The sequence below is a fragment of the Ceratocystis lukuohia genome (genome assembly GCF_044167205.1).
Source record: "Ceratocystis lukuohia strain C4212 chromosome Unknown Supercontig4_pilon, whole genome shotgun sequence".
Taxonomy (NCBI): domain Eukaryota; kingdom Fungi; phylum Ascomycota; class Sordariomycetes; order Microascales; family Ceratocystidaceae; genus Ceratocystis; species Ceratocystis lukuohia.
In genome coordinates, this window is record NW_027263523.1 from 1,458,148 (window position 1) to 1,470,711 (window position 12,564).

Sequence of the window (12,564 nt, forward strand, 5' to 3'; positions counted from 1 at the left end):
GCGAGGACGCAGAGGTCAAGTGTCTAGTTTTGGGCCGCGAGAAACCCAATGCTTTTGGCTACCTGTGGGAATGCCGAGGTAATAGCAAGAAACTGGCCCCGAGGTTTGTGCAAAAGCTTCTTACAAGAGTTGTCAATATATGGCAGAGAAACTTAGCTTTAACCATGATAGAGCGCGAATAAGTAACAGGTTAGCTTGGGAGCAACTGCCTTTGATCATTCAAACCCTATAAAGAAATTTGCAAAATTTCCATCGTTTAATATCGGTACTTGAAAAGAGCTAATTCTGTCCGGCAGCCAATCTGGTGTCGAATCTCTGTGATTTCCGTAAAAAGATTTTAAGTCAGTTCAAGTTGAAGGAGCATAAAGTATGCCCAAGCTTCAAAAAGAGAGAGACCTACGTGGAGGCTTAGACGAAGAGTCACGGGTGGGGCGACAGCCAGCCAAAAAGAATACGTACAACACTGGGTATTCGCACGTGGTCACCCACCGTACTACTGATCCAGCGCTCTATGGCTTGACTAAGGGGGAGCAGACGGGACCCCGTATTTTCCATAGGCTATGGTCGTACGTGGTAATTTGACGTTTTTCGGCCTTTATAAATTAAGCAAAAATGAAGAAAAGAAATTGAAGCGTCGTTTGATCTTAGTGATTCCAGTAGACGTTAAATATATTCAAATTCAAATTCAAATTCAAACCAAATTGAAAAAGCGTTCTTCTCAGGACGTCATTGACAACACGGATTCTGAGCCTCAAGGATGAGAGACCAGGGAGAGAAGTACGTACAAATGCTGTAGGTCTAGGCCTACATGGCCTAGCCAGACCGTGGAGATGGAGGAGAAACCAACTCCGTACAGAGTACGAAGAATGGTGGAAAGAGCAAGAAGGATGCCGCCCACTCAGCGATATCCCTTGCGGCCTCCCTTTCCGTGTCCAATTACAAGGGCCTGAGCAGGACAGAACTGGGACACAGGTTTATAGACAAGCTACTGAGAAGGGGAGGGGCTCAAAAGGATAAGAAATGGGGGAGTACCCGAGAAAGAGATATAAAACGAGGACAGGAGCGGAAGGAGATGTCGAGGGGGCTCGGAAGGTGTAGCCCTCAGAGCCCTTTCTCCTAACGACTAGGAACTACATTAAAACGCAGCAACTGCTTCGCCGAACAAAGGACAAAACCGACGTACTTTGCCAGGCCCAATGCCCTACGCCGACAGCCGTTGCCCTCTTAGGCAAGACCACTAGGTAACCAATCCTGGAACCCGCAAGGTGCGTTCCCGGGCCGCGCTAGATAGAGAGTTCCCCTGGCTAAACTGCTGGACCCTAAAAAGTAATAGGAGATCCTTGAAGCCGACACACACCTGCAACCGCTGGCTGGCTGGAAGTTTTAGTGGAAGACGACATCATACGCTGCTTGTATTGCTGTGAAAAACCAGTAGGTAGACACTAAACAATACAAACACAGCACACTCTGAAAAAGTACGTGGGAGCAAAAAGTAGAAGACATACAACACCGAGGATTCGCATGTGGTCACCCACCATACTACTAGTTCAGCGCTTTGTAGGTTAACTAGGGGAGAGCGGACGGGATCCCGTGCTTTCTACAAGCTATGGTCGTATGTTGGGAGATCCGGGAGGCATCGGGTTTGATAGAGAATGTTGTCACCTCATAAGAGAGCAAAAAAGTACAAGACATACAACACCGAGGATTCGCATGTGGTCACCCACCATACTACTGGTTCGGCGCTCTGTGGCTTGACTAAGGGGGAGCAGACGGGACCCCGTATTTTCCGCAGGCTATGGTCGTATGTTCGGAAAATACGGCCCTTATCCGACATTATAGCCGACTGTAGTTAACCGGCGAGTGCCGAGATGCAATGCAGACCCCCTCTGTACCGGACGACAATTGACGGGAGCATCGACAAGACAAAGGCTCTGCTGCAATACCCGATCATAGACCTGACCAAAACCCGGCCAGAACAGGAAGGACCAGCTGAGTCGCTAGCAGAGAAACTGAGCCAGGAAGAGGCAACCAAGGCTCGCCTGGACCTGCTCGGCAAAGAATCACAGGATACGATATGGCCCTACTCAGATGGCTCACGCAATAGTGATGGAAGCACTAGAGCAGGGTGCGTTATCTACTACCAAGGCAAAGTGCTCGCACAGATCAAGGGCTCATGCGGCAGACACGGGAAAGTGGTGGATTCAGAAGCGATTGCTGCCCTCAAGGCAGTTATAGCTGCCACTGAAGTCGCCCCCTCACAAGCAGAAGGCCTAAACCTGTGTGTCGACAATTTAGGAGTGGTAAAACGGATCAGCCGGAGGATGCAGAAGCCAGGCACTTCGCAGAGGACCTTCTGGTCCCAACGGCGACAACTTCACTGACAGCAGCAAAGTCCAATCCCCCAGGTGGATGCTTTCTCAGTACCAACTAGCAAGTTGTGATATTAGCCTGTAACCACAATAGGCGGCGTGATCGGCCTAGCGTAGTTTGACCTCGGCGATTGCTGTAGACATTGAACATGTATAAGTCCAAGTTCCAAGAGCAATTGTTTACGCTTCGGATATGAAGAGTAATAGAAAGAACGTAAATGAAACCGACCACTTCCATTCGACTAATGTCCCCATCTAACCTCTCTTTCATGTTTCCGGTTAAAAGGACCTCTCCATAGCTAGACTATGTTCCACAAACCAGCACTAGAGATGGCAGACTTGAGCAAGTGTCGCAAACGGCTTAGGCACAGCTTCCCACTCAGGTGCTAGGTTGTTTTTAATCACCTAAAATAGAGAGGCCGCTGGTGGACATGCAAGGCACTGCCAAAGTCGTGGAGTCCAAGGTTTGCAGACAATCTTGTGAAAAACATAAAAACAACAAGTCACGTTGCCGACATGCTGCGCCACAGCCTCAGGTTACTCCAGGAGAAACAATGGACCGAGCCTGTGCTAGACTCCCTGGATTACTTTCCTCTTCAACAAGATCAAGCCAAGCTGCGGCCCCAGCCGCCACGGATGCGCGTTAGATACCCTCCAAGTGCCCCAGAGCAGCTCAGCAAACCTGCCCCTCCTCCCTTTCCCGATGCATTTGAGCAAATGAGAGGCCGAGGACATTTCAGGCAGAAGTTGAAAGATTGAAGAAAGGATATATAAGAAAAAACAGAAGAGGAAACACGTGCACCCTCGAACCACACTGGGCACCGAGCCGTCTTCACTTCGATTCCAGTCCCTGAAACACGGGGGTTGCTTAAACTCCATTCGCACCCGCGATTTTCTCAGTGGCGAGTAATCGGGAATGCCCTGGAAAAATATGCCATCTAGACCACACAGTGTCATTCTCCCGAGATAGCAGCGATTAGAGATGGAATAAGACGAGCAAGTGGACATAGAGCGTTACAGTGAGCTCACTAATATTAGCCCGATTCAATATTGAAGAATTTCCTAACCTAAACTTCACCATGCTCCTCAACGCCAGAAGTTAGCCACGTCCCGGTATCAAAAACTAGCTAGCAGTCTAGTATATAGATAAGCTTAGGCCGACTAGGATACCCAGGTGTTTTCTGGCCTTGCAATCACTGATAACGGTACATCTCTTAGGCCTGTCTTTCTTGATAGGAAAAGTCCTCTTCTAGAACCAGCTCTATACCTCCAAGTTCAATCTTCCCACGCAAAGTCTCAACTATAAAGATGGACTCTTTCGGTGGACGACCGCCAAAGGCACTATGGAAAGCGGGGTAATTTGAGGTCATTGCCAACATTAACAAAAAGCAGGCCAGGTGCTTGACATTCCATCATCACTGAAAGTAGGTAAACCAACACGAAAATGAAATAGACAGAAAATACTCACCAGTTTCTCAGGCGTTGCCTTGTAAGAAAACCCGAGAAAATAGAAAGCATTATCACCCCCCCCCCCCCCTCCTCCATATGTGGGGTATGCCTGTCCTTCAAGAACACTGATGTTACACGAGGCAAGAAAAGCCAATACAAATCTTGGCCCTTAGCTCATGTTGAAATGCAGTTTTTTTTGTACCGTCTCTGGTCATCTGCTTCTCCAATCTGCAGTCCATAATGCCTCAATCTTCTTACCTTCTTTGTCCAAAAATTGCCATATTCTGAGGTCTCATGATCCCATCCTCCCAGGCTTCCACTCTCATACAGCTGCGGGCAGCTGCTGACACTCGTAAGGAGCCGGCGAAGCTCATCAAGCTTGCCTCGGTATCTCCTCATTCCGGGAAATGCTTCGCCGCGCTGCCTATCAAAGCAACCATCACTTGATATCATGTGGCCAATTATCCTTCGGATTAATACCCGGCCCAAGATTAATTAATACACACATTCGACCTCAGGCCTACTTTTCTTTTACCTTCCAAATACGACCTTACCAGGTAGTTAGTTGAGCGGTTATATAAATATACACCGTTTCTTCTACGCCTGATTTCCCCTCAATTCCACACGCCTTTGTTCCTTATTCTCTCGTCCCATAAATGTCTCTAACATTCACTCGCAACGCTATTATGTCGCTGCCCAAGATCAAAGTTTACTGGTACTTTTCCATCGCCCCCAACGTAGCCGCCAGTCCTGTCCTCTAACTATTGGTCTCCATAGGCTGGAAAAGTCACGTGCACAGAGTATCCTCTGGCTTCTCGAGGAGCTCAAGCTGCCCTATGAGCTAGATGTCTTCAAGCGTGACCCGACTACCTCGCTAGCGCCAAAGGATCTCCTCAAAATCCACCCGCTAGGCAAATCGCCGCTAGTCGAGCTGCGGCCTGCTGAAACCACTGCTGACGCCGATGGTCCCGCACCGCCACCGCTGGTGCTCGCAGAGAGCGGTTATATTTTCCAATTCCTCACCACACATTTTGCTGCACACCAGGGAAAGGCAGACTTGATTCCGCAGCGCTGGGCTGAGGGCCACGAAGGCGATGTGTTTGGTGAGACAGAGGCGTACAGACGCTATGAGTATCTCTTGCATTATGCCGAGGGCTCTCTAATGCCCTATATAGTCATGTCACTGATTCTTGGCCGTAAGTTCATCCCTTCCACTCAGCTTGTAATTGATTCCAGTTCGTCTCTCGCGACTCTGACACCTCCTTCTTAGGCATGGGCTCATCTGCCGTCCCTTTCCCCATTCGGCCCATCACTGGTATGGTCGCAGGTCGCGTATCACAGTCCTATATTGTGCCCAACATGAAGCGTCATTTTGCCATGCTTGAAGGCATGTTGTCTTCATCCGGCGGCCGCTTTATCACTGGCAATTCCCTTACAGCAGCTGATATCCTGCTCAGTTTCCCTTTGTTTGCGGCCATGGCACGCTGTGCGTCGCTTGAGCAATGGGAAAAGGGCTCGCTAGAGGCCACCTACCCTCTATTGGCCAAGTACGCAGATGCTCTAAAGTCACAGCCGGGATACGAGGCATCCAAGGAAAGAATCAAAAAGGAAACAGGAGAGTTCCAGGACTTACTACGCTAATGGACTTAGCAGCACGTCCAAGATTTAGCGTTTAGGGTTAACTAAGAAGCCCGATGGATATTTTCTCAGTAGTTTCAATAATTCATTGTTTAGGGTTAGTTGTTTCATAGAAATCCAAACCCTGGTAAATTTCCAACCCCTCTTGTTGACCGCAACTTACACCCAGACCTTCCCCGCCACCTTAACCAGTTCATCGCCTTAGTTGCTTAGAACACGACTTATTGCCGCTATGATATCTTTTCATCTCAAGTTGCAGTATGAATGCGGCACAGCTCTGCAAGCAGAGGAGGAAGAAGATGCTGAAAGATGGGACGGGTTCAAGGCAAGAGACAAGACATCAGGAGGCAGTGCCTGGGCTGGGAGATTGAGCCGCAAAGGCGGCTCTTCCAAGCTTTGCTTGTGTTTGTTTCAATGCACTGAAGAACTGTGATAGCGGGATCCCGTACTATATATTTTGCCGGTGGCAACATATAAATGCAAACAATGATGGGCATCCCGTGTAGGTTACGTATTCATGAGCACAAAAAGTGACAAATACCTTGGCAAAAGGACAACTTCGTGTTCATTTCCACCAATTGTAAATCGCAACCAGATTCAGACATAGAGAGGCTGAGTTGAATGATTTGTGCAAGACGTGGCAAATGTACAAGGAAAACATGGCGAAGAAGAAAAGCGGAAGGCTGGCTACAGAAGAGGAGACTCAGCTGAATCCGAGACCAAGTGCATCGCTTCCATGCAGGTACAAAGAATAAACATGCAGCATGATGCAAGGTTGTGCAACGAGAGTTATTTACGTGGATTTTATGTATGGTCGAAATTTGTGTGCACCTTACGGTTGCTATGGTTTTATGCAAGAAGGTACAGCGGGGCCCAGTCTGCACATTTGCCGTATCACGGCAGCAAAGTCGCGATCCACGGATTAGGAGGACTGTGCTGATGCTCTGCATATGCAGGAATGGAAAGACCTCAAATTCGAGATGAAATGTGCACCATTATGTAGGTACATGGCACAAAACACGGGTTTACAGCCTACACAAAATCCAACCATCCCCTAGGTGTCGCCCTGCATAAAAACAAAATGAGCAATTACCCAATTTCCAGCACTCGCTGGTCTTGAGATGCAAAAGAAGCTTCTTAGCCTTTATCTTTTGTGGACCCAATGAAGCAGCGTTGCTATGGTTGGGGTTTGTTTACAGCAAGACTAGCTTTGACAACAGGCTGGCTTCCTATAAAGAAAGCAACCAGAGAAACCATTCGTCACTCCGCCAGAGGTTTTCTTCTCTTCGACAATTATTTTAATCTACCCAAAGAGCAGGCACCATTATCCTACTCAACCGCCATCCTCTCTGCCCTTACGAAACCTCTGAGGCTGTCTTCTGACACGCGATGACAGATTCGTAGAGTTTTGCTTCCTTTGTCATGTTTCGTGGTTGCCTTGACTACAACGAAAAGTTTGCCCGCCAACAGAACTTGTCTTCCTGCTGTGCCGCAAAGCTCCCGATTCCCTTTTCTTGATAGCTGTCTCCTGACACCCTAGCATCTGTCTGTTTTTGTACACACAGACAACGAATCCCCGGGAGAAAATTTTTTTGTTATTGCTCCATAGTCACAACTGTGCAATATGGAAACATAGCAACAGCAACGATGCCTAATCCTACCCAACTAACAGCAGCCTGCGGTGTTCCCCTTTGTAGTCCGATATAACAAATGCTACTTTGTTGCTGTTGTAAAAAAAAAATGAAAACCTCTGAAGCGCACGGATGACAGTCACGAAAATGGGCCTCATTAGTCACGCCAGCAACGGCTCCTTCAAGTCAACGCTCTAGCCATAAGGCTCTGGGACGTTCTAGATAGTTGATAAGACGCGACTTACCAGTAAAGAACCGGTTTCAGGACTCATAGAAACTTTCTGCTGTGCTCTCGTAGGTCACTTGTTGTTTTGTATTAATGAAGCTGCTGCAAAGTAGTTGTTTTCAGCATCATGGGATAGCTATGGTCTAGCTCAACGCCAACGCTATCCCACTTTTTCCCGTCTCCGCTGTGAAGGACCCGCTGGTGGTCCACTAAGAAAAACCCTTTCTGAGCAACCTGTTGCTACGTCGTTGCTCGGGACAACCTAAAAGTTGGGCCATGGCAACGTTCAGCAAGAGAAGAATCATGCCATGAATTTTTCCGTCACGAGTTCAAGGGTTATGTCCTGGATTAACCCTTTTTCCAATTCCAACGCCACACCCATTCTCTATTGGTAACGTTAGCCATCAATACTGTAACTGCTGCTGAGAGAAAAATTCATTGAATAAATATGGCCACTGAATGGTTCTTAGATCACTAGAGAGCTAGATTTCTAGTCCAATATTTTTTTTTTTTGCTTTCGCACTTCCTTTTCCTTTCTTTTTTCAAATGCTGCGCTGATGCGATAAGCGCCAGTGGCTGCTTGTAAGCCGCTAAACACCAGTGAGCGGATTTCAGAGTTTGCACCTCGATACTTGCATAGATGCATAACGGAAGGGCCAGTCTTGCCCCTTGTCTTCTGTGTGAACTGGCACATCATGATCTTTTTTTTGGGCTGTTTTTAAGTCTAAGCGAGCGCTAGCCTTTTGTCTGTAGCAGCCCCCAAATCTGGAGTCATAATACTACAAATACATTATCAAGTTTCAAGGTGTATACCGCCCCCTCCTTGTAGTATATCACAAAATTAGCTTTCAGGGTGTGCATGCCATGCTCTGTCAATATCTGTAATGTGGAGCACAGCATTGCCGCCCGTCTCCCTAATAAAGTAAAAGGCAAGAAATAACGACTCGGGCTGTTCGTCGAAAGATGATGTATTTCATTGATAATATATGGCTGCAGACCAATGCCGCATGCATACACGCACAGACATGACAAAAAAAAGCATCCGTTGCTTTGGGTGTTGCCAATAAGAGTAAGAAAGCTGGAAGTTTCAAGCTAGTAAAGCTTGACCGAATTATAGCTCGTATATGTCGCGATTGAGTCTAAACAACTTTATCAGCTTGAATGACGACGTCGATTGCCATCTACCGCCAGTTCAATATCGAAAAGAAGGCTTTACAAGGTTGATTCTGGTTTGCTCTGCACTCTTTTCGCCTTTCTAGAAATCGGTGGCTACTTTCTACAGCGACGTTGCCACACAATAGTAGCAAGAAACAGTTTTACCAACGCTCGCACGAGGCGACGGCAAAATAAAATGCCGATTTTTGAATGCGCACAAATTGGGATTTAGAAAAGTCACCGAAGGCAGAGTTGGAAAGAGCATATCGGCAGCATTGGCGACAATGAGCGCTCTTTTGCTAAACATTAGGGACCCCATTTCTTTGGGTGTGCTGGTGGCTGGCAATGGCCATGCCCTATAAGCAATAAGCAAGGGATTTCCGGAAAGCTGACAACGGAGGTAAAATGTGACGTTTGCAGATAACAAAGTGCGATAAGGCCGTAGCATATATACAACAGCAAGATCCACTGCGCTCGATATTCTCGAAACAAGCGTCTATAAATATGACACACGATATCACCTGATTTATAGTAGATTGGTTTCTATGTTCTTTGGAAACATCACCGAGATGTGCAAAGTAAGAAAGTAAGGCGGGAATTTGTATTCTAACCAAGAAAGCTGACCTTACAATACTTCCAGTGTGTAGTGGCCAATGCGGGTGGGAAGTGCATGCCGGCATTTGCTTACTATACCATACATGGGGTTTTAGATGGCAAGGCACACTATGATATGAGGCACATAGGGAAGTAGAATTACGGCGTACAATTGTCGTTGATTAGCAATTAGAAGGGAATGATATATTGACTATCTACCCACGAGACTTATAATTTGGGAGCGAAAGGATGGTATATATGGTAATCATGACAAATAGATTTTTTTTTCGGATTGACGATACTTTGAGCAAGGGGAATGAAAACCCGAGCTTTTTAGGCATTACGTCGTTCAAGTGAACGTGGCTCGTATTCACCGTACCGTACCACTTAGTTCGTTTCTTCCCGAAGCGTCGGTGGTGAAAGGAAAGTGGGATAAATTAAAGTGGAACCAAGGGTGGTGGGATCAAAGGGAACGTCACGGGTATTGAAAAGCAAGGGGTTATCCAAAAGGGGAAAGATTTCCCAAAGAGTCCCTGTAAGGAATAGAGAAATCCCATTGGGGGAGGGAAGCCTTTGTACGGAGACCCCGAAAGCATGCACTGGGAAAGCATGTTGCGATCAGCAACTTAAAAAAAAGAGAAAAGGGATTTAGTTGTCTCTAATAGTATGGGGCAGATGTGGCTGATTTGGACAGAGTATAGTTTGTAGAGACAAAGGGAATGTATGTAACTGCCCATTTGTCGCAGGAGAAAGAGTGTATGTGAGTTGATGACACAAGCTTCGATTGAGTTGAGCAAGGTTTGTCCCCAGTCATGATTTTTTCTAGCCATATTTACAGTCGCAGCCACAGCCTTAATCGGAGAATGAGCGCCACACTCCGGGGACTTTGGGCTGTGGCTTGAGAGGCTAATAATAAGGGCTAAGAATAAGGGACAGGGTATGCGCCATGTGTGCTCAAATTAAAATAAGCAAGCCAAGCATGGGTAGGAGCAATAAGACATCAAGGGATTATCGAGACTACAACGTTTGAAAAATAGAGTTGTGGGTACCAGAGAAAAGGAGGATACAAGGTGTCCCAGCTGCGCATTAAGATATTGAGGGCAAATATAAATTCTTTTTGTATAAACATATATAATTCTTTTTATGTAACGAACCATACTTTCTTTTACCCCTTAGGGTTTGTCTAAGCCTTGAGCCAATTTTAATTATTGCGGTAAACTCGATCCCGGCCCCTGTTCCTGTCTTCGTCGCCCTACTCAGCAAAGTAGAGAGCAACACGCATCTCCCTCTTCTTGCCGGGTCTGTCGTAAGGGCGTTGCATCTCATCACGGGCATCTTGCTTGTGGAACCACTTCGGCTCAGCGGGTCTTGGCTCGGGATCGGTGGCAACACCGAAGGAATCGATTTTAGCCTTGAACCAGTAAGTACCACGGTCGGCGCTGATACCCAGGGAGGAAATAGAGTCTTTGTTTATGTCAAATCCACTCTCCTCCTTCGCCTCACGAATGACACAGTCTTCCATATCTGTATCATACCTGTAGTCATATCCTCCTCGGGGAAAGATGTAACCAACGTTTTTAAAGTCACCTCTGGAAGCAATCATCCAGACGTCGCCATCCTCATCGTATGGGACAACTCCACAGCGAATGCGGACCTCGCCGAGATAAACTATAGGGTTCGTTAGTTTTATCCAATAAAGGGTGTTGTAGCATTGAGTACTAACCTGAGCCTTCTTTCTTGTCATCTTCATCATCTTCAATGTAGGTAACACCGCCAGGGAGTTTCCAAGCATTAATGCCAACATCACTGTAATACTCCAAGCTACCCCAGTCGTTCTCTAGCAGACCACTATCGGCATGCACGGCAGTAGGACCAAAGGAGCCTAGAAGAGTAATAGAAAGAAGCTGGAAGATAGAAAACTTCATTGTTGCAAGAAAAAAGAAGGAAGTGTAAAATAGAACAGCGAAGAGTAAATGCTGAATAAAGAGTAGAGTAGTGGTGGATGATGAGATGATGTAGATATTCAATTGGAGTTGAGGAAGTGCAGATATTGGAGATATATATACTACTTGAGAAGCAGTGGAGCAGGATTCATCTTTAATGGCTTTGTTGAAGAGCTTCTCTTTTCCTTCGAGAAAAGAGGCATTCATTAATCCCTGCTATTGACGAATCCCCCGATAGTCCCGGTATATCATATGAGGCCTTGCTTAATGGGGGGAAAGCGGTAAAGACATAGTGTAAAGGGCGTAACAAGGATATGAAAAGCACACAGGCAAAATGTGGTGCTGGGAAACTTCCCGAGGGCCATAGTTAGGACTGCACTTTCGGAAGCACAATAATCATGCGGATCCTTGACTATCAGTAAGCCTCCCTGTCCCGGCGTACGGGAAAACTCCAACCGCCAGTCCTCCTTCTAGCGTCCTACCTTTCCTTATTGTCGGAAATATCAGTGAATAGAGAAGAACCCACAGTGGGGTCCTCGACACGTGAAGGTCAAATGCCGCGCAAAGGAACAAGGAAAAATAGAAAAATAGAAAAATAGAAAAATAGAAAAATAGAAAATTAGAAGATAAAAAAGAAAATAGCAGGGGGTGGGCTATTAGGTAACTGCTTTTGTTAAGCGCCATGCAGGTTATTCTTTCACCGATCGCTAGCTTTTAGCCGCCTAGGCTAGCACCTAACATTGAACACCTCAAGTGCCCATAATACTGGTTCTCACCGGTATGCGGTGAATGAGCGATATTGTATCGACTTCATTTAGATAGCGGGCTGCCCTTCTGTTTGTAGGTTTACTGAATAAGTATACAGTATTCACATGCTCTTTTTAAGTGCCGGCTTTTACCATTTTTAAGCGCGACTTTTACCAAACAAGATGGATATATTATTAGCGACCTGTAAAGCAAATGTCCTTCCTTCACAGCGACATGACCCTTGTGGGGGTGTACGCTGCGATACCTCGGGTTATGCTTTGAAGGTTGGTCAAATTGATAAAAACTAAGTCTTTTATTGCCTTGAGGACCAGGCAACTTGGCTATAAGCCATAGCTTTCATACAAGTATAATATCGCATCTGTCCATTAAGATTTTCGAGGGTATTCCGAGCACGAAGCACTCCGAGACAATAGCTGCGGTTATTCTTTCGTAAAATATTAGCACCCCCTGGCTTCACAACGGCACGCCGATCGATACCTTGAGTTGCCGGGCTTGGTGGAAGCACGAATGATTATTCCATGGCCCATGGTAAGAAAAAATTCAACTTGTCGGAGAATCCTCCAGCTTTAGTTTTTCGGCTTCGCAGATGGGGGCGGCCACAAAGTGCGTGACTGAAAGGCGATTTTCATTCCACGTTGTTTTTTTTTATTACATAAATGTGGTGCCCTGGCCCGTGCTTAGTTTTGACCATAAAAACATTTACATTATATGTTGTCCTGCTAGGTGAATTGCCAGCCTTTGCGTAGCGCTTTGGAGGTGCCCATCGCTAGCCGGGCACCGAGACTAAAGGC

General features: G+C 46.5%; 3 protein-coding genes across 3 annotated transcripts; 2 read left to right on the forward strand and 1 right to left on the reverse strand.

The window, feature by feature from the left end:
- Window positions 1–1,868: 1,868 nt before the first annotated feature.
- On the forward strand, window positions 1,869–2,381 carry HOO65_040387 (putative double-stranded RNA/RNA-DNA hybrid binding protein; the record flags this gene model as incomplete). Its single annotated transcript, XM_071000651.1, has 1 exon — window positions 1,869–2,381. The coding sequence occupies one exon, from the start codon at window positions 1,869–1,871 to the stop codon at window positions 2,379–2,381; it is 513 nt and encodes a 170-aa protein (XP_070859230.1).
- A 2,093-nt stretch (window positions 2,382–4,474) lies between these two features.
- HOO65_040388 (Glutathione S-transferase 1) lies at window positions 4,475–5,459 on the forward strand (the record flags this gene model as incomplete). The annotated part of the gene is made up of 3 exons (XM_071002956.1): window positions 4,475–4,533; window positions 4,596–5,014; window positions 5,089–5,459. 3 exons carry the CDS (start codon window positions 4,475–4,477, stop codon window positions 5,457–5,459), a joined length of 849 nt encoding a protein of 282 aa, XP_070859231.1.
- A 4,855-nt stretch (window positions 5,460–10,314) lies between these two features.
- On the reverse strand, window positions 10,315–10,987 carry HOO65_040389 (nudix domain-containing protein; the record flags this gene model as incomplete). The annotated part of the gene is made up of 2 exons (XM_071003026.1): window positions 10,315–10,730; window positions 10,786–10,987. 2 exons carry the CDS (start codon window positions 10,985–10,987, stop codon window positions 10,315–10,317), a joined length of 618 nt encoding a protein of 205 aa, XP_070859232.1.
- Between the last annotated feature and the right edge of the window lie 1,577 nt (window positions 10,988–12,564).